Genomic DNA, 21,082 nt, shown 5'->3' with positions numbered 1-21,082 from the left:
TGTCTTTGCCGGAGGTGGAATTGCCCCGGCCTTGTGAGTCCGGGCTAAGCAAGCTGCTCCGGTTTGCTCTCAGGAGCTTTTGTTCCCTGCAAGTTCTCGGTACAGCTTTTGAGGACCAGGGTGAAAATGGTGGCCTCCCAATCTCCACCAGGAGGAGCTGACAACTCGGGGCCCCGCTCCTCAGTGTGCCCCCAGAGAAAAGCAGTCACTCCCGTGTCCCCAGTCTCGGGCCGCACTCCGTGCTCACCCGGCCTGTGATTGAGTGTTTCTATGTCTGGCACCCGACCCTGTGTGGAGTCTCCAAACCCAGCAGATCCCTGCGGTGCGCTTCCGCGCCGCTTCTCCCTGGGGAGGAAGGGGAGTCTCCCCGGCTCTGCTGCTTGTTGGGTCCCTGCTGGAGGAGCAGTGGCCCGATTGGGCCGCGGATCACAGTTTATGGCCACCCCAAGCTGAGAGTTCGCGCCTCGGCTCCGTCTCTGCAGCTGGCTTCCCCGCTCCGATACCTGTGAGCTCTGCCGCACTCAGGCACCCCCGGTCTTTCTGTGACCCTGAGGGTCCTGAGACCACACTGTCCCCCGAGGGTTCCACCCCCCGCTTAGCCACTGGAGCGACGTCCCTCAGCGGAGCCGACTTCTAAAAGTTCCGATTTTGTGCTCCGTGGCTCTAGCACTTGCCAGAAGCGGCCGGGGAGGGCCCCTCCCCTGCCGTCTATCCTCCGGAATATCGCCTGGATTCACTTCTTTGCACGTCCTACCTTCCAGAAAGTGGTCGCTTTTCTGTTCAGAGTGTTGTTACTATTCTTATCTTCGATCTCCTGTTGAGTTCGTAGGTGTTCAGAATGGTTTGATCCCTATTCAGCTGGATTCCTGAGACCAGACGAAATCCAGGTCTCCTACTCCTCCGCCATCTTGCTCCCGCCAGTACTCTCCTTTTATATCCTGTACACCCACCTGTCCCATCAGTTATCATTTTGAATGGGCATTGTTGGTTAATGTATCTGCCTTCTTAATCAGAAAGCGTACTCCTTGAGTTCATATGGATTTAGTTGTCTTCTATTCCAGGTCTAGTAATATAATACCTGACTCCTAAGTGTTTACTGAATATTTATTGAATGGAAAATATATTTATAGACAATCTTTGGCAAGTCCATAGAAATAGATTTTTTTAAGCTCAGCTCAACTTGGCATGCATTTGTTGAATTCCTACTATGTGCAGTTTCATGCAAGTAGTAAGGTTGAGTTTCTGCCTTGAAGAAAGGTTAGGGTGGTAGGATTGGGGGAGTGGGCAAAATGGGTGAAGGAGATCAAGAGGTACAAATTTCCAGTTATAAAATAAATAAGTTATGGGAGATGTAACATCAACATGGTGATTATATTCAATAATATTGTGTTGTATATTGAAAATAGCTAAGAGAGTACTTAAAAAGTTCTCATCACAAGAAAAAGTTTTGTAACTTTGGTGATAGATGATAATTAGATTTATTATGCTGATCATTTTGCAATATATACAAATAAAGAATTGTTATGGTGTGCACCTGAAACTGATAAAATGTTATATGTCAATTATACCTCAATTAAAAAAAAAGAGGTTGGGGTCTACTTGAAGAAGATAAGGCCAGTATACTACAGGTTTAAACAATACTAGAAGGTAATCTAATTATCTGATAAATGATGCACACAGTAACCTCAGGGAGAGAGAAGTTGGTGAATGAATTTGAGTACTTACTGTGTGCCAGTTAGCGTTCTGTGTGTTTGCAAATGTTATTTAATCTCTACAACTTTTATTTTTTAAAAAAGGAAATTGAAGTTAAATAGTCCCAAGACCATACAGATAGTAAATAGACTTGAACCCAGGTCTGACTGACTCCAGGAACATGCTCTTAAGTGTTCTAAAGACAATTAAGAGAGTTATAAAGTGATATTATAAATTAATGGAAAAACCAATATCCAATTATAGGGTAATTAAATCAATGGTATATCCCCACAATGAAAGGTTATATAATCACTACAAATCATGTGGTTGAGGAATATTCAGTATCTTGAGAAAGTGTTTATGATAAATGTGTAGTACTACTAAAAAGCAGTATATAAAAGTATGATTCCGTTTTTTTAATGTACATATATTTTTGTATAGAAAGATCGGAAGGAAATACATGAAATGGTTAGTAATAATCCCAGGGTTATGGTATTATAGACTATATGAATTTTTTTCTTTGTAACAGTCTGTTTTCCGGATTCTGTACAATGAACATAAGCTTTTATAATCAGAAAAAAAATCATTTAAAAAATAAAGGATTAAGAAAAAACAAGCAGAATTTAAAGTCTTAGAATTATTAAAGTTAGAAAGGTTTTGTGACCTTCCGTGCCTCTGAGGTAGAACAGACCTAAGCATCCCAGACAGATTAATGGTTCCTATTTTAAGATCATCTCACCAAGATAAGCAACTGTCCCTCTGCCTTATGGTTAGTTCTGTTGCCCAATGGCAAGTGGAAAAGGAATTTTCTCTGTATATTATTTCATGAAGACGTCATGAGAGACACTCCCATGTCTTGTGAAAATTTTCATTGTGTAAAGATACTTTTTCTAAAATAAGGGCCAAATGTAATGCTCCTGCCTGGGCTTTATGTTTTACCTCATAAAACACTGAAAGAAATTTAATATAGATATTTAAGAGGAATCAAAATAGAATAGAAAAACTTGGGTTTTCTGTTAGTTTTCCATTAGTTTTCTTTGAAAAGAAACATTCTGCGTATGATGTATCTCTTTTTCTTCTGGGTGGCTGTTTTTCTTGCACAGCATGTGTGACTGTTCTCATTGGGATTTAGCACACTCTAGTGGACAGTAACTTTTCAGTTTTTTTTTTTAATCATGTCAAATTACTTTATTGGATGATTCAATGATTTGCTTACCTGATAGTAAGGTTTGTCAATATTTATTTGAGTCAAGTAGTGATCCTAGTGAGCGGGATTGACTTTATAGGCCACTGGGGTGTTATACATCTTTATATGTTGGTTTTTGTTTTTTTTTCCAGTAGAGAGGTTTTTTACTTTATGTGGAAATTTTCCCATTGGCTTTCATCTTTTCTTGGGTTAACTAAGAAAAGAGGCAGAGCTGAAATAAAACAAGAGCATTTATTTGGGGTCTCAGAATTGCAACTTGGGGAGCACAGATTGGGTAGCAACCCAAATTGTGTCCCTTTAGGGTACAAAAGTCAAGGGTTTAAAGAAGACAGAAAGGAATGTTTGTATGTGTTGTTTACAAAGAATTTTGTTTGGTGTTGGCATCAGAAAACTAATCTTGGCTGAATATAATTGGTTGCTAAGGCTGTCCCTAAGCAAATTCTCTTACTATAGCAAATTGCAGGGGTTCAGGCAGAATCCTTGGAATATTTGTAGTTTGGCCCAGTTCAGAGTTCATGGTTTCGTTAGGTGAGGACGTGCATAAATCTAGAGGAGATGGCCTCTGACACCATTTTAAAACTCCTTGACATAAGTGATTTCATTTTCATTTCACCTTTCACACATGGGTAAGATGAAATTCATGGGCCAAAACAGAGGAAGACTGGTAGTCTCTGTACCTCACACTCCTTGGAACTTTTAGGACTCTTGAGAATTTTTATATACCATTTTGATAAAAATTTGACCATTTGTGCATAAACATTGCCGTATCCTATGCTGATGGATTATTTTTGGAAATGGGCTTCCACCAGGAAAAAAGTAACTTTTAATTTTGTTTTTTGCAGAGTGATGGTGAAGATTTTAATTACGTTGTTGCATTTTTCCTTGGAACAGCAGCCTGCCTTTACCAGGTAGGTTCTCTCCAATTTTTGAGAAACACTTTCCTATTATTGTTTCAGGTATTAATTCTCTTAATTGTGCACTTAAATAAATAAAAATAATGTCTGAGTTCTTTGCCTCTCTTTTGAGCCTCTGTTAGCTTTATGATCTACATCTCTATTTTGAATGGACCTAGATCCCAGTGTATTTAACGTTAACACTCTTCTCTGCCAGGTTTCAGTGGTAGTATGTCATCTGCCTGTGGCGGTAAAGGCTATTTCTAGATTTTTTGGTTATTGATTATTGAGCCTCAGGGCTCTGCTTATACTTCAGCGTGAGGATTTTGTACTTTTGGGAAAGTCTTTGAACAGGCAACAGCAAAAGCAGGATCCTCAAACTGAGGAATGTCTTTGCTGAAACATGGTACAGCAAGCAATACCTTTTGACCTAACTTTTGTAAGTGACACATTTCTCTGGCTTGCATGGAAAGAATGTTAGATTCAGGACTGCAAACATAAGGCTACCTAAAAAACTCAATAGAAGTCTCTAGTGAAATAGTTTGAATAGATGCATTTGACTTTACGTAAAGATAGACTAGAGATTTTAGTTTCAAGTGGCCCTGTTTTTTAAAAGCCCCTAATTTTTCTTAATCATTAGTATTTAGAAATTTTCTATACACTTTGACAGATTTAATTATAATGAATGACATTTCATGCAGGAAACGTGAACACTTGTTAATGTCACAAGTGCTTTAATTTTATGTAGCATTCTTGTATAGATTTTTTTTTTAAACTTTAATCTATACAGTTCTCTCACACAGAGGATATTATCTCATTTTTGAAAATGAGAAATCTGAGGCAGTTTGAAATCACATGGCCCAGTAAGCGGTAGAGTCAGGACTTAACTCTGGGTCTTCTGATTTTAAATATTATATTCATTCCACTATATTATGCTGTTTGTAAGCACAATTCCTATATTTGTATAATTTCTATAAAGCTATAAAATTATAATTTTATAACTCTTATATGCATTATTTCATATGATTCTAAAACAATGTGAGGTAAATGTTAACTTTAAAATAATTTTATGAGGAGTTCTTGTAAAATGTACTTTTGGCTGCTTGGCCTTAATGAAATGATTTTATTCATTTATTATATTTTAAAAATTACTTTTTATCAAAGAGCCTTAATGAAATAATTTTAAAGACTACTTATAATTGCAAACTGTATTGCGCTCCTACTGTGTGCTAAGCCCTTTATATTCCATGTACCCAGGAAATCCTCACAGGAAGTCCCACGCTAGTCTTGTTATGATTGCCGTTTTTCACTGAGGTCCATCTAGCCAGTTCGTGCAGTCAGCGGCTCAAGCCCCGGTCTGCAGGACTCCAGATCAGTGCTGTTGTTTAGAGAGATAACATACCTCTGCTACCTTCCCCGGAATAGCTGAAGAGAGTTCTCAGAGGAGCGCTGTCACTCAGGGATTCTTGTACTTGAGAGAAGTTAAATGGATTCATGCTTTAAAAAAGAAAAGCAAAAAGCCAGTTTTCTTATTGACAGGCATGAAACTACATGCTTTCCAAATATGCTGAGCAGAGTGATAATAACGCTGGCTTTTTCCACAGTAAAACATGTGATTATATTTTACCCTATGACATGCTCCGTCTCCAGTTGTCAGAGTGTTTTTTAATCCCCTTTAGATCAGACCTGAGAGGCTAAGGCCACATAGTTTGTTGTCTTTTTCTCCAGGCTGTGGGTACTTATGGACACACAGAGCTCAGCCAAATAGAAGTAATCTTGCTGTGGAACATTTGAAAGAGGAAATCAAAGGATCTAGAAACTAGAGACTGTTCTTTTTTCCCCTCAGTGCTTTATTTTGAAAACTCTCATACTTCCAGAAAAGTTGAAAGACTAGTATACTTAGAGCCACCAATTATTAACATTTTGTAACACTTTCTCTATCTCAGTCTCTTTTTGTATGTACATGCCTATAGTATGTTTATTAGTTGTTTATAAAGTAAATTGGAGACACATGTGAGTATACAGTTGTTTTTCCTAATAAACTTTTTATTTTGAGATAATTGTGATTGTTATAAGAGAGATATATAACCTTTACCTGGGTTTCCCCCAGGAGTACTATCTTGCACAACTATAATACATTATCTCAGCCAGGAAATTGATGTCATTGTGGGTAAGATATAGAACATTCTTATTGCTACAAGCACCCCTTTGAAGTTGCCCTTTTAGAGCCACATCCACTTCCCTCCTGCCCCTTCATCTCTGGCAACCACTAATGTGTTCTCCATTTCTAAAATTTCCTCATTTTAAGTAATGTTATATAAAGGGAACCATATAGTATGAACTTTTTGTGATTTGCACTATTTTGCTCAGTATAATTCTCTGGAGATTTATCCAGGTTGTTGCATACATCAGTGGTTTGTTCCTTTTTGTTGCTGAATGGTATTCCAGGGTATGGATGTAGCACAGTTTGTTTAATCATTCACCCATTGAAGGGCATCTGGGTTGTTTCCAATTTGGGGCTATTATAAATAAAGCTGCTATAAACATTCACGTACAAGTTTCTGTGTGAACATAAGTCTTCGTTTCTCTGAGATAAATGCTCAGGAGTGCAATTGCTAGGTCTTGTAGTAGTTGCATGCTTAGTTTTATTGAGACAGACCCAGTTCTCCAGAGTGGCATTCCATTTTACATTTACATTTTACATTTTTACATCACTCACAGCATTGTGTGAGTGATCCAGTTTCTCCATATGCTCTCCAGCATTTGTTGTTATCACTATTTTTTATTTTAGCCATTCTGATAGCTGTGTAGTGATCCCTTATGTTGGTTTTAATTTGCATTTCCCTAATGGCTAAAAATGTTGAACATTGTTTCATGTACTTATTTGTTACTTATGTGTCCTCTTGGGTGAAATGTCTTTTCATGTCTTTTGCCTATTTTCTAATTGGATCATTTGGTTTTTACTGTCAGGTTTGAGAGTTCTAGCCATCTAGCCCGTGTCAGAATTGTAATTTGCAAGTATCTTGTCCCAGTCTGTAGCTTGTCTTTTCATCCTCTGAACCAGGTCTTTTGAAGAGCAAAAGTTTTTAATTTTGATAAAGTTCATTTTATCACTTCTTTCTTTTATGGAATATATTTGTGGTATCAAGTCTAAGAACTTTTTTTTAATTGAAATATAGTTGACACATAGTGTTAACTAGTTTCAGGTGTGAACATAGTGATTCCACAGTTTACACCTTATGCTGTGCTCACCACAGTGTAACTACCATCTGTCACCATTATAATTCCATTGATTCAAGTCTGAGAACTCTTTGCCGACTCCTGGACCCTAAAGATTCTCTCCTTTGTTTTCTCCTAAAAGTTTTTTTTTTTTTTTTTTAAGATTTTATTTATTTGACAGAGACACAGCGAGAGAGGGAACACAAGCAGGGGGAGTGGGAGGGGGAGAAGCAGGCTTCCCGCCGTGCAGGGAGCCCGATGCGGGGCTCAATCCCAGGACCCTGGGATCATGAGCTGAGCCAAAGGCAGACGCTTAACGACTGAGCCACCCAGGTGCCCCTAAAAGTTTTAGTTTTATGTTTTACATTAAAGTTCATGATCCATTTTTATTTATTTATTTATTTAGACTGTAAACCTATTTCTAGGATTTACTCTTTTTCTTTGTGCTTCCACAGTGACCACATAGGCTTTTATTTGTCTTTCACATTGGTATTGTTGTATTATTCAGTCTTGCCACCTCTGGTTTCCTCAAATACTCTGTTAGATTACTGGAAAACACTATCATTACTCAAGACTCCACAGCGTCTTCCTACTCTCTACCGTATGATGCTTACATTACTCAGGCTAGTACATCAGCCCTCCATAATTTGGCCCCACTCTACTTAAATCATCAAAGTGGATTTCCTGCTACTCTCCAGGGACATCCTGCACCCTAGAGTGGTCTCGTCACTGTGCCACCCCAGGCCTTTTCTGTGACTCTGCTCACTCTGTGCACTGTTCTCGTAGCTGCCTTCCTTGTGCTCCCCTTGTGCCCCTCTCTTACGCATCCTTAGGAGGCTCCATGCCCTCCATGTCGACCCCCCGCCCCCGCCCCGGTGGGACTCTCAGAGTCTGTCCTTTCAATCCCGCTGCAGCCTAATGCCTCGCGGTTCTGCCACCGACCCCCCAGCTGTTTTGAGAGCTCTGTGAGGGCAGGCAATGCTAATCATAATCTTCTTTTCTCTTCCCACTTGGTTTCTGCAAAGTGCTGAGCAGAGGGAAAGCCCTGGCCAACTCCTGAGGAGGGTGCTATGAGGAGCAGGTTCCTGGGCAATGTCCTCTTCTTTCCCCCGTTCTTTCCAGAAGCCTCTCACGAGGAGGCCCGGTCCAGGGGCAGAAGCAAGTTAAAGGAAGCCCTGGAATGGTGGGGTTCTCAACCCTGGCTACCTATTGTAAGCATTTGGGGAGCTTTAAAAAAATATAACTGCTTGCTCTCTTCCTTCTCCTGCCCTGCTCAGTGGTTTAGAATTTAATTGGTCTAAGGCAGGACAGCACTGATGTGTTCTCTAAAGCTCCCTAGCTGACTCTAGTGGTTTCTTTCACTAACTGAGCCCTACTGCTTTCAGGCTCCAGCCCTTTTGGCATGCACCCCTTCCAGCACTTTCCTGTCTTGTTTCCAGGCAGGAAGTCATCCTAGCCCTGGCCAGAGACTCGAGAGAGACTGTCTTTAGATACTCTGGCATCAGCTATTGCCTGGAGGACATTAGGAGAAGGAAGGGGAAAATGAAGGGGGGAAATCAGAGGGGGAGACGAACCATGAGAGACTATGGACTCCGGGAATCAAACTGAGGGTTTTAGACGGGGACAGGGGATGGGTGAGCCCAGTGATGGGTGTTAAGGAGGGCATGTATTGCATGGAGCACTGGGTGTTATACGCAAACAATGAATCATGGAACACTACATCAAAAACTAATGATGTACTGTATGGTGACTAACATAATAAAAAAATAATAACAAAATAAACACCTTTGAAAATCATGATCCATTTTTAATTAAGTTTTGTATAGATTGTATTGAAATGACTTAGATGATTAGATTGAGGGATTTTTGTGTTTTTGGTTTTGAGTTTTAATTTTCTTGGTTTTGTGTTGTTTTGTTTGTTTGTGAATGAATGGCCAATTGCTCCATTTTTTTGAAAAGGCTTTTTTTCTCCCCTGAATTGCTTTTGCATCTTTGTCAAACATCAGTTGGATGTATTTGTGTAAGTCTATTTCTGAGTTTTGTATTCTGTCTTATTGATCTATGTATTAGTCTCTCTGCCAGTACCACATAGTATTGATTACCGTGACTGTATAATCTGTATTGTTCCATTTTCTTAATAGTTACACAGTTACTCAAATTATCTTTCTCATAATACATGAATTATGATAGTTTGTATTTTATGAGGAAGTGATCTATTTCATCTTACCAAGTTTATGTGTGTAGAATTGGTTGTAGTATCCCCTTACTATCTCTCTCTTTGGTGTCTGTATGATCTGTAGTGATATCCTCTACTTCATTCTTCATATTGGTAATTTGTATCTTCTCTTTTTCTTTGTCAGACTTACTTGTTAATTTCATCGATCTTCTCAAAGAACCTGCTCTTTGTTTTGTTTTTTTCATATATTCAATTTTTACTGATTTCTGCTCAATTTATTTCCTTCTTCATGCTTGCTTTGGGTTTATTTGACTCTTGTTCTAGGTTCTTGAGATGGGAGCTTTGATAATTGATTTGAATTTTTCTCTTGTAATATATACTTTTAGCATTATACATTTCTCTGTTTTGAGCACTTTATTATCTGTGTCCCATAAATTTTGATATGTTGCATTTTTTTCATTTTATTTTTTTCTTTCCAAGTTTTTATTAAATTCCAGTTAGTTAACATAGTGTAATATTAGTTTCAGGTGTAGAATTTAGTGATTCATCTCTTAAATACAACACCCAGTGCTCATCACAATAAGTTCCCTCCTTAATACCCATCACCTCTTTCACCCATCCCTCTGCCCACCTCCCAGCAACCCTCAGTTTGTTCTCTGTGGTTAAGAGTCTGTTTCCTGGTTTGCCTCTCTTCACCGCCCCCCATCTCTTCTATTTTGTTTCTTAAATTCCACATATGAATGAGATCATACGGTATTTGCCTTTCTCTGACTGACTTATTTTGCTTAGCATAATACTTTCTGGCTCCCTCCATGTCATTGCAAATGGTAAGATTTCATTCCTTTTTTAAGGCTGAGTAATATTCCATTATAAATATATATATATATATATATATATATACACACACACACACATATTTAAATTTATATATATATAAAAATGGAATATTATATACACATATAATGGAATATACATAGGAATAGAATATATAATGGAATATATATAGGAATATAATGGAATATATATATACATATAAAATGGGATACACACACACACACACCCCATGTCATCTTTATCCATTCATCAGTCAGTTGATATTTGGGCTCTTTCCATTGGCTGATATGTTGCATTTTATTTTCATTTAATTCAGTGTATTTAAAAAATTTTTTCCTTGTGGCTTCCTCTGACCTATGGATTATGGGTTATTTGGAATTGTGTTTTGCGTCCAAGAGTTTGGAGATTTTCCAGTTTTCTTTCCATTATTGATACCTAGTTTGATTCCATTGTGGTTGGAAAACACTCTGTGTGATTTCAGTTCTTTTAAATTTGTTGTAATTTATTTTGTGGCTCAGAATATGGTCTGTCTTGGTATATGTTCCATGAGCACTTAAACAGAATGTGTATTCTACTGTAGCTGAGTAAGTGCTCTATAAATGTCAATTAGGTCGCAGTGGTTGATGGTGTTCAATTTTCTGTATCCTTGTTGATTTTCTGTCTAGTTCTATCAGTTGAGAGAGGAGTATTGGAAGTTTTCAACTATGATTGTGGATTGGTTTCTCATTTTAGTTCTATCAGTTTTTGTAGCTTTGTTTGGCTCATACGCATTTAGGATATATTGCCTTCTTAGTGGACTGATCCATTTATCACTATATATCATTATATAATTTCTTATATAATGATATCTCTCTCTAGCCCGTTCTTTTTTGGAAATATATTTATCTGATATTAATATAGCCATTTCTGCTTTCTTCTGTTTAATGTTTGCATAATATATTCTCCATCTTTTTACTTTCACCTTGCCTATATCAGTTGAAGTAAGTTTCTTGTAGACAGATTAAAAGCTGTTTTTAATCCATTCTGCTGATCTCTGTTTTTTAATTGTTGTATTTAGGCCATTACATTTAATGTAACATTAATATATTAGGGTTTAAGTTTGCCATCTTATTTTTTTTGTTTTCTGGTTTTCATTTTTATGTTTTCTTTCTCCTCTCTTTCTGTGGGTTACTTGAACATTTTGTAGAACTCCATTTTGATTTATCTGTAGTGTTTTTGAGTTTATTTCTTTGCGTAGTTTTTTTTTTTTTTTTTTTTTTAGAGAGAGAGAGTATACCCGTGTGCGCAAGATTGGGAAGGAGGGGCAGAGGGAGAAGGAGAGAAAATCCCAAGCAGGCTTCACACCCAGCCTGGGTCCCTACGTGGGGCTCAGTCTCACAACCCTGAGATCATGACTTGAGCCAAAATCAAAAGTGGGACGCTTGGCTGACTGAACCACCCATCTACCCCTCTTTGTATAGTTTTTAAATGGTTGCTCTGGGTATTGTGTTATACATACTTATCAGTTTTTTGGTGTTGTCATTTTACTAGTTCAAGTGGAACATAGAAATTGTATCTCCTTTTATGTCCCTTTGCTCTCCTCTGTTTATAATATAATTGTCTTAAATAGTTCCTCTACATATATTTAGAACCACATCAGACAGTGTTATGAATTTTTACTTCAGTCATCAATTTAGAAATCTCAGGAGGAGAAGGAGAACCTATTACATTATTTTGCTGACTGTTCTTTTTTGCTTTCTCAGTGTTCCAGGGTTTCTTCTTTTATTGTTTCCTTTCTGCTTAGAGATCTTCCTTTAGCCATTCTTTTAAGGTGTATCTGTAGATGTCAAATTCTGTTAGTCTTTCACCTGAGAATGTCTTTATTTCTCCTCCCACAAGACAACTTACTAACTACAAGGGGAAAAATAGTTACTTCACAGTGGAGAAAGCTGTCAGACACCACCTTACCAAGAGATCAAAGTTAACATCACCAATTATAAGACATATTGCACATCATTTCTGTGGTATTCTTGCCCAAGCTGCATGTCCTCACTTCAGTCTTGAGACAATATCAGGCAAACCAAAATTAAGGGACAGTCTACAAAATAACTGATTGATATTCTTTAGACTGTCAAGGTCATGAAAAACAGACTTGAGGAACTATAACAGATTTGAAGAGATATAACAGCTAAATGCAATAGGGAATCCTGGATTGGATTCTGGATCAGAAAAAGAGCCTTAGGACAACTGGCAAAATTCCAATAAAGGCTGTAGATTAGTCTACAGTATTGTATCAATGTTAATTTTGTAGTTTGATGATTATGCTGTGGTTATGCAAGAAGATAACATTGGGGGAGCAGGGTGAAGGATGTATAAGAACTCTACGATTTTTACAACTCTTTTCTAGGTCCAAAATTATTTCAAAAGGAAAAATTATTTTTCCAACTTTTTTTACACAATGAAAATCACTCAAAATAAGACCTTACAGTTCATTTTGCTTGGATAGCAGTCTTCTCTTTAAGTAAGCAAAGTCCTAATTTGTATAAGAAATAAAAAGATTTAACAGAACATTTCCACATTCTTTCTGCATTGTTGCAAACACCCTAAAGCCCTTCCTGTACTGAAGCCTGGATAGAATTTCACACAAAGACCTCTGCTTCTTTCTTAAGACTTTGTAATCACATATAATTACTATATTTAACAGGTTGTGAATTTTAGAAATCTTCTAGAAAACAGTTCTTTCAGTCAACAAATTTTTATTGAGCACTTACTGTGTGCCATTTTGGGCCCTGGATAATTGAGTGAACAAGACAGTAAAAAAATCTCTCCTTTCATGAAGCTTAGATCCTATTGGAAGAATATATATATATAAAACAAAACAAGCATATTTTTAAAGTGTGTTTATAGTTATATTGTGGAGAAAAATAAAGCAGGAAGAGGTGAATGCCAGGATTTGGGGCTTATGGGGGGTAGTTTCTTTATTATATTTTCTAAAATAGCACTTACTACATTCTCTGTCCCCTTGTTCCATCTTTTATTTTAAGACATAACTATTTGGTATTTTATATACATATATATGATCTTTTATATATGTAATCTTTCTCCCTCCATTAGAATTTAAGCTCCATGTGAGCAAGGGCTTTATTTGTTTACTGGAAGCTAAAGAACAACGCCTAACTTGTAGCTGGCCCTCAATAAACATCTGTTGAATGAATTCTACCTCATATTCACTCAGATACTCTACCTTGCTTATTAGTTCCTAGGCACTTAATGGGGGGGTCAGTAAATATTTGTGGATTTCATTAATATGCAGACTCAGATTATATGAGACCATTTTGCTATGGTTTGTTTGAGGTTTTTTGTACTTTTCTGGGGTGAGAATGAGAGATGGAATCCCCTCAGACCCTGAGAATGCTTTATAGTTGCCTATCACCTTGAGGAATGTGTTCAGCCTGTTTGCAAGGGAGTCATCCAGTTGTAACTCCATTTTAAATATGATACAAAATGTTGTGTCTTTTGACAAATGACAAACATAAAAGGAAAAATCTGTTTTCCTTTCAAGCTGTAGAGCTTTCATAGCTGAATGTCTTAAAGAGGCTACATTATCTTATCTGTAAATGAAACATCCCTTTATTCCACTCTTAAATTTTACCCTGTGGCCTGTTAAAATTTTGTAGTAGAAGCATCTATTTCTTTTCTTGTAACCCTAATCATCTTTCATTTTATATTTTGAACAGTGTTATTTACTTGTCTACTACACCGGCTGGCGGAATGTCAAATCTTTTTTGACTTTTGGTTTAATCTGTCTGTGCAACATGTATCTCTATGAACTGCGCAACCTGTGGCAGCTTTTCTTTCATGTGACTGTGGGGGCGTTCGTTACACTGCAGATCTGGCTAAGGCAAGCCCAGGGCAAGGCTCCTGATTATGATGTCTGACACTATCCTTCAGACATGTTGCCCTGGCTTCTGGGGAAAAAGGAAGAGGGAGCCTATCTTAACTGCCACTGTGATGAAGAAACTGTTCACCACATTCAAGAAGCTCTGCTTTCTTTCTGTCCAACTATCCTGTTTGTTTTAAGTCAGCATGGCATGCCTGGGAGCATGCGGTACCTGCTAGGCCGACTCCTCACGTTAGCCGTGAGATTATTATTCAGAGGAGGAGGAGACTGCTCTCCACACGGCCACGGCAGCGGACGAACAGTCAGAAGCCATTGGAAGAATTGGCCAGCGGTCCTGAATCCTTCTGAAGAGTTCAATCAAAAACTGTGTGTGGTCCGTGCTCTGAGGACCAAGCGGGGACTCTACAGCCTGGGTTCGCCTTTGTGAGGCCTAAGTAGAGCCTAAATAAAAAGATGCCGTGGAGTTTCTGTTTCAGACGACTTGCTAAATATCAGATTACATGCACATTTTTGGTACCAAGAGTTTATGAAGTCCAGGATGGTGTGGAATTGGTTCTTTTTCCTTTTATATTTTTGCTTGAATCTTATCTGGAAATCACTTGATATAGGAGAAGGCTTTTTTGAGCTTATCTCTAGAACATCACAAGTATTGAAAACACAGTAACATATGTTTCCTTTCTAGACCATGTTTGTAGTTTCTTTTGAAATTACTTTTTAAACATGTGATTTGTTAGATTATATAGCCATTGTTCCCCAAACTTCAGTCACTTGAGTATTACATACACTGTTATTTCTTAGTATTTATCTTTTTAAATCTTCAAATAGTTTAAAAAACAAACTAATCTCTACTCCGAGAGGAAAACCAGCATCTATTTACCAGGAATAACTACAAAATAAAAGATGTTATTAAATTCTAACTAGATACTAATGCCTCCCAAGGCTCTGAATCCAAGAAGCCTGCTCTTTGTTACGGTGAGAGAGATGTTACCCAGCACCAAAATGGGGCGCTTTCTGTGGAATTATCAGAAGGATAAAATTGTAAAGGGAAAGACATTTCACTGTGATTCTGTATTATTCTGTGTTGTATACCACCTTAAATACTCTTGTGTGCCACCGTGGTGTGGGTCCTGCTCTGTGGAAACACTGAACTGTACTAAGAGAATCAGAAGGTAACTTCTTCCAGCAAACTCTTACTATTTTGTGGCTTTGAGGAGTTCAGCTCCTAGTATCTTAGAGAACTTGTTTGCTTTTTGATAACATTATAAAGGTTGTTTAAGCAGTTATGAATTAATAATACAGGAAGCACAGTTTGATTCCATTAGCAAGATCTGCAACTCTCCTGGTTTCGGAAGGTACCTTCATTAATGATTTTCTTTTGTTTTTAAAGAAAAGATTCCAAGGAAAGTATATATAAGGTACTAAAATTTGATATCCAGAAGACAGTGAACCCATTACATATAATTCATGTTACTAAGTGTATTTATTAAGCAGAATAATCCAGAGGGGTAAAGTCATTGAACCACCATGTTTGCCTGAACCTGTATATGTAGATATGTCTGCAATTGTAAAATCTTGCTTAACTAGAACCTTTTAGGAGAATGAGGCAAAAGGAAGACAATAAGCTTGTAATATCAGGGATTTAATTAAAACAGGAAATTCCATTTTGGTTTTCTGACTCTAACAAAACTGCACAGAAATTATGTATTTTCTGAGAGCTACCCCAAGATAGACTACATGATCCTAAATCAGCAAAATAAAGTTGGTTTATATTTGGCATTTTGTACTTACTGAGCCAGGAGAGTGAAGTGGTTCAGTTTAGAAAATTTTTTCTGAACTAATGGTTAAAACAAGAAGAGTTCTTGTAAATAGCCAGTCAACCAACAAGTTGGAGCATTCTGTGATTTTGCTATATATTGATACTTTATAGCTCTCTTACCAGTTGGTTCAGTTTGGTTCTCCATATTACTGAATTATTGAAATATAGTGGTTGGTGTTTGGATCATTCAGCCAGGACACTTTAAAACTCACCAGCTGTCTTTAATGGCTTAATTTGTTTTTTTGTTTTTGTTTTGTTTTTTTCACTGCTATTTTAGATGATGGGATGTTTACATCTTAATGTAAAAAATGAAAATAGGCATAAATAATGTTTATGTATAGAAATGCTTTCTTTCATTATTTGGTGTCTGCATCGCTGAGTGTTTATATGACTTCTCTGCCTCTAACATGTTGTTGCCTAAGAAACTATTAAGAATTTGGAATGAAAAATTTTTGCCATGAGTGTAAAGTTCTGAAGCCTCATTAGGCTTCTAATGTGTATGATAGTAATATCTTCCATTTATACTATACTTTTACTTTTAAGAACAAATCTGCATTTACCTAATTATAATGAGTTTTGTAGTGTAGGAGAATAAGTTGCCTTTTTTTTTTTTAAGATTTTATTTATTTATTTGACAGACATAGCGAGAGAGGGAACACAAGCAGGGGGAGTGGGAGAGGGAGAAGCAGGCTTCCTGTGGAGCAGGGAGCGGGATGCGGGGTTTGATCCCGGGCCAAAGGCAGACACTTAACGACTGAGCCACCCAAGCACCCCAGTTGCTTTCTTGTCACATGTTAATGACTTATCTAGGGTCACAGAGCTAAGCACATACAACATCTTATCCCTTAGCTTTGGGGCTCTTCCCTACCAGAGTGGGAACTGATGAAGATAACTAAGGTTGTACTCAGGGAATAGGTTTGTTCTTGGTAAAATCAGGGAATTGGGGACTTAATGAGCTCAGGCCTGGTAGTGTCAAACCTAGGTGTCTATTAAGGTAATTCAGAAATACTGCTTTTTTATTAGGGTGTGCTGTGAAGGCATAGATGCTGTCTTTTATATCCTAAAAATAATTACAATATTTGCTTGCTTTTTTGGTCTGTATTTGAAATGTATTTATACCTGGCCTTTTTCCCAAAAGAACTTGAAGCATGATACCAAAATAAGACCTATACAGCAATGGTAATAATATGAACAGAAAGGGAGAAAAACAAGATCAGTGAAAATGAAAGGAAAAGGGAACATGTTGCTGTTACCAAGTGTAAAATTTGACTCTTGAACTTCCTGCAAGTCACAGCTTAGGAGAAGGGGAACAAGTTTTGCATCGCACTAGCTTGCTCTGTAAGTCAGAGTACACCACTTCCTCAGTGGGGGGCTTCTTCCTGAGGGATTCTCATAAAAATGTCGGCACTTGGGGCTCCTGTGAAATGCTAAAATGAACAGAATCCTCAACTGTTTTAGACATTTGCATATTGTGATTGTGCCTTGAATCCTCAACTTGTACCAGCTTTCAGAGGTACATTTAAGAATTTTTGGTGTGGTTTATAGAGGATTTTGTTTCCATTAGGAAAAATTCTTATCCTAAGCTAAAATTAGGTATGTGTTAAAGCTTGAAAATCCATTTGAGACAAATGCCTGGAGACATGGAGAACCTTTAGCTAATTTTGTAATTCTATAATTTATATAAAGTGAATGTGCTATCCCTGGATTAGCACATTTATTTTGTATTAAATGTGGTCTTTTTCATAGTGGAATCTAGTCTGGAGAAATGTCTGGCTCCATTTCTGTTAGGCCATGTCTGGAATCTCATTAGATTTGATTTGTCAAGGCTCCACAGAGCACATTTGTTTGTATGAACCTTCACCTCCATGTCACGGAAGTGCTTCCTGCTGAGATTAGTAGCAGCCCACCAAAAAGGGAGTTGCTTGGCCTTTATTCCAAAAGTTTTACTAAGGAAACTGGGGACCTCACTCTGAGCTGTTGGATTTCCAAGAGATACAACAGAATGCACGCACGTGCGTGTGTGTGTGTGTATGTGATTTTTATTTTAAGAAACTTATTTTAAAAAGTTAGAGCTATCATGGAGTATGTAGTAAAAGAACAAATAAATTGCAGTTGACCTCGAACATCAAGTGCAGGGGTTAGGGGCACCAACCCCTCCTTGTGCAGTCAAAAATCTATGTATAACTAGTTAACTACTAATAGCCTACAGCTTACTGGAAGCCTTACTGATAAGCAATTAACACATATTTTATATGTTATATGTATAATATGCTGTATTCTTACAATAAAGTAAGAGAAAATTTTTTTAAAAATCTTAAGAAAAATGCATTTATAATACTGTAATTATAAAAAAAGTCCACATGTAAGTGGCCCTGCACAGCTCAAACCTGTGTTGTTCAAGGATCAACTGTACTTCCAAAGCAGCCAGCACTCGGATCGAATTGAACACTTAGCCTTACCACCAGTTATAGGTGACTCCTCAGGGCTGCCATCTTTGTCTATGGGCAAGCCTTCTTTGTGTTTTTCTGCTTCATCATCTCTAAGGAAATGCTGATCAAACCTGATTTTTAGTTTTAATTGGCTTTAGTAATATGCTACCTAAAAGTTACTCCAAGGGTGATGAATTGAGTTTGTGTTGGCTGAGAATTTAAACTTGAATGGTTCTGTTGATGAGGGCTAGAGGTGTCTGATCATCTCCATCAGTGCTCTGAGACTGCTGTTGAATGCTGGCGTATTGCAGCCTCCTGTTTGAGCAATGAACTTTTCAAAGAGAAACTGTGGCTGCCACTATTGAAACCTCTTCCTTGAGTGGCCAGGCTCTCTAGATTACTTTATTTCACAGGTGAAGTCACAATGTTGAAGCACTGTGTGGTTGCAAGCCATGCGGCTGGTATCCTTATGGCTCGTGAACAGTGATTGCTGTTGACGTGATGTGGGCTTGTTTTCTTCTGCATTGGCAGTGCTGGTGTGTAATAAATAGTCTTACTTAGCACAGTTGGAGACTGTAGGAAACTCAAGGAGAGAACAGGCTTAGCTCTCAAAGAGTTCTTGAAATCAAAAACCTAGCCTTACGGATTGTTCCTGCTCTTTCCTTGGTAACGAACCATATTCTCAGCCCCACCTTATGCACGGGTCCTGTTTGCGCTTGGCTCCTGCATCCCACAGCATAGCATGCAAGTGTCGCTGCATAGAAGCACAGTCAGGCTCCGTCTGAGAGTAGGAAGCAGGGCTCAACATTTGTCTTTCCCATTTGGTCCTGGCAGCCCCTCCCCAGCTCTGCCCTGATTGTTTGCCTGTTTTGTGCCAGTGCTTTTCTGTGAGGCTGGGTTGTCAAGGACCTTGCCTAAAGGTGAGCAAACAGTATGTGGCCTTCTACTTTGAATTCCTCCAGTGCCTGGGACTAATGATATGAATTCTTAGCGCCGTCTGTGGGCCAGGGCTAGGTCCTCCGACATGGTTAATCCTTACGGCAGCCTGGGGGATGGGCTAGCACTCTCTCATGTTCACCTGAGGAAACTTCACATTCAAACCCTGAGATTCAGGCTTAAATGATTCAAAAGTTGGGGTTCATATTTCTGTGCCACAGAATCTCAGGAAGAATATTCCTTGTGAGTTTGTGTGTGTGTTCCCGACAACCACTGGGCTTTTACTGTTCTGGCAGCAGTGAGAACAGACAAAGCTGACATGGAGGGGAAATGGCACTGTGTATGATAAGCACATCATCCTCCCAAAAAGCCTTTCTGTAGGCTCTCTTTTTTATAGACTAAGCATCTGAGGTCTAAAGAGGTTTAAGGACTTGAACTCAGTCACAATCTAGCCCATGTGGTGGCACCAAGATTTTATTCCAGATCAGTCTTACCCAGAACTCATGTTCTTAACCACCATGTAATAATAAGCTAGACAAAATGGAAATATGTTGAAATATATAAGGAATAAATGTTGGAATGTATATATAAGTAATCTACACTACTTTTTAAATAAGAGATTGGTCAGTGCTAACTCCTGCAGTGTGGATTTTCCTCTATAGACTGAGTAAAATAGTTTCCTAAAATTCCTGCATCTGTAATGGTACCTGGGGACATGTGGCTGCAGGAGGTATGGTGAAACTTAAACGTGCCTTAGATTTTAGGGCAAGGAGCTATATCGTCTGGTCTTTGTAGTAAGACTAACTCATGAATTAATGATTCTTGATGTAGAATGTTAAAGCTTCACTGGTGATTCATTCGTTATAAACATTTACTTTCCCTTTTTAATTTTTTTTAAGGATCCATTTATTTTATGAATCATTTATTTAGTGCATAAGCAGGGGAGGAGGAGAGGGAGAGAGAGAATCCCAAGCAGACTCCCCACTGAGCACAGAGCCCAACATGGGGCTCAATCCCACGACTCCCAAGACCATGACCCAAGCTGAAACCAAGAGTCAGACACTTAACTGACTGAGCCACCCAGGGGCCACTCAGACATTTACTTTTTCTAACTGAAGGACAGAATTGATTGGTTCTTTAATATAAAGTAATTTTATGGAAAGTCTGCTTTAAATGGTCCCTATATCTGAAAATGCTAAACTAAAAATAGAACATTACTATTTGCAATTTTGAATAGTGATTATGAATTTGGAGTCCGACTCCCTGGCTCTCCCTTGTACTATCGTTGTGACCTCTGCAAGCCATGTAACCTCTTTGCCTCCATTTCCTCATCTGTAAAGTGGGGATGATAATAGTACCTTGGGCAAAGTGTTGCCGTGCGTATTTAAATGAGTCAATAAATATAGAGTACTTAGAGCCTGGCACAGTGAGTACCTGGACAGTGTGGTCCATAGCATTATGGTCTGTCTTGTCGGTGTTACCACTACTTTCAAGATAATAAGTCTCTTACGCTGTAAATGCCCCTAAGTAGAAGTCACTGTACAAAGTTTTCGGAGATCACCAGCTAAGTGAGGATTCTCTTGAAATGTCTAGCAGGCATGTTGCCTACCCTGGCAAGCTCTTGGGTGCAGACTTCTGGGCAGGGCAGTGAGGATGCATTCAAAGAGAGGAGAAGGGATTGGAGATACTCATGCTTGCCAAGCACCTGCTGTACATCAGGTGCTCGCTGAAGAGGTTATGTGAGCTTTTAACAGAATCCATCCGAGGTGTGAGCAGGATGACGTTGTCTGCTGTCACACAGCCTGGCAGTGTCAGACCGTGCTCTCTAGGACCCCACAGTCTCCCAGGTGCTGGAGTGCTGTCCAAAGGGGAAGGTGCCTCTGGGAACCTCACTTGTTCAGTGTGGCCCTAGCACTGTGGCCCCATCAGTGTTTGCTTTGAACACTCTGATCTAGTGGGTACTCTTGAACGGTGGCTGCCCTAGAGCCCACCACTGTGTA

The 21,082-nt window shown here is 38.5% G+C and overlaps 1 protein-coding gene across 3 annotated transcripts in view; it reads left to right on the top strand.

The window, feature by feature from the left end:
• SEC22A (SEC22 homolog A, vesicle trafficking protein) overlaps positions 1 to 17,932 on the top strand; it is a 72,965-nt gene extending 55,033 nt beyond the window's left edge. For all 3 annotated transcript variants that reach the window (XM_027586705.2, XM_027586706.2, XM_027586707.2), the window contains exons 6-7: positions 3,742 to 3,807; positions 13,738 to 17,932. In XM_027586705.2, coding sequence (XP_027442506.1) covers positions 3,742 to 3,807; positions 13,738 to 13,938 — 267 coding nt within the window. In that variant the 3' untranslated portion in view covers positions 13,939 to 17,932. The remainder of the gene's footprint in view (positions 1 to 3,741; positions 3,808 to 13,737) is intronic.
• The last annotated feature ends 3,150 nt before the right edge of the window (positions 17,933 to 21,082 follow it).

Source organism: Zalophus californianus, chromosome 1 (assembly GCF_009762305.2).
Source record: "Zalophus californianus isolate mZalCal1 chromosome 1, mZalCal1.pri.v2, whole genome shotgun sequence".
Classification (NCBI taxonomy): Eukaryota; Metazoa; Chordata; class Mammalia; order Carnivora; family Otariidae; genus Zalophus; species Zalophus californianus.
This window is presented reverse-complemented; position numbering and strand designations above follow the sequence as displayed.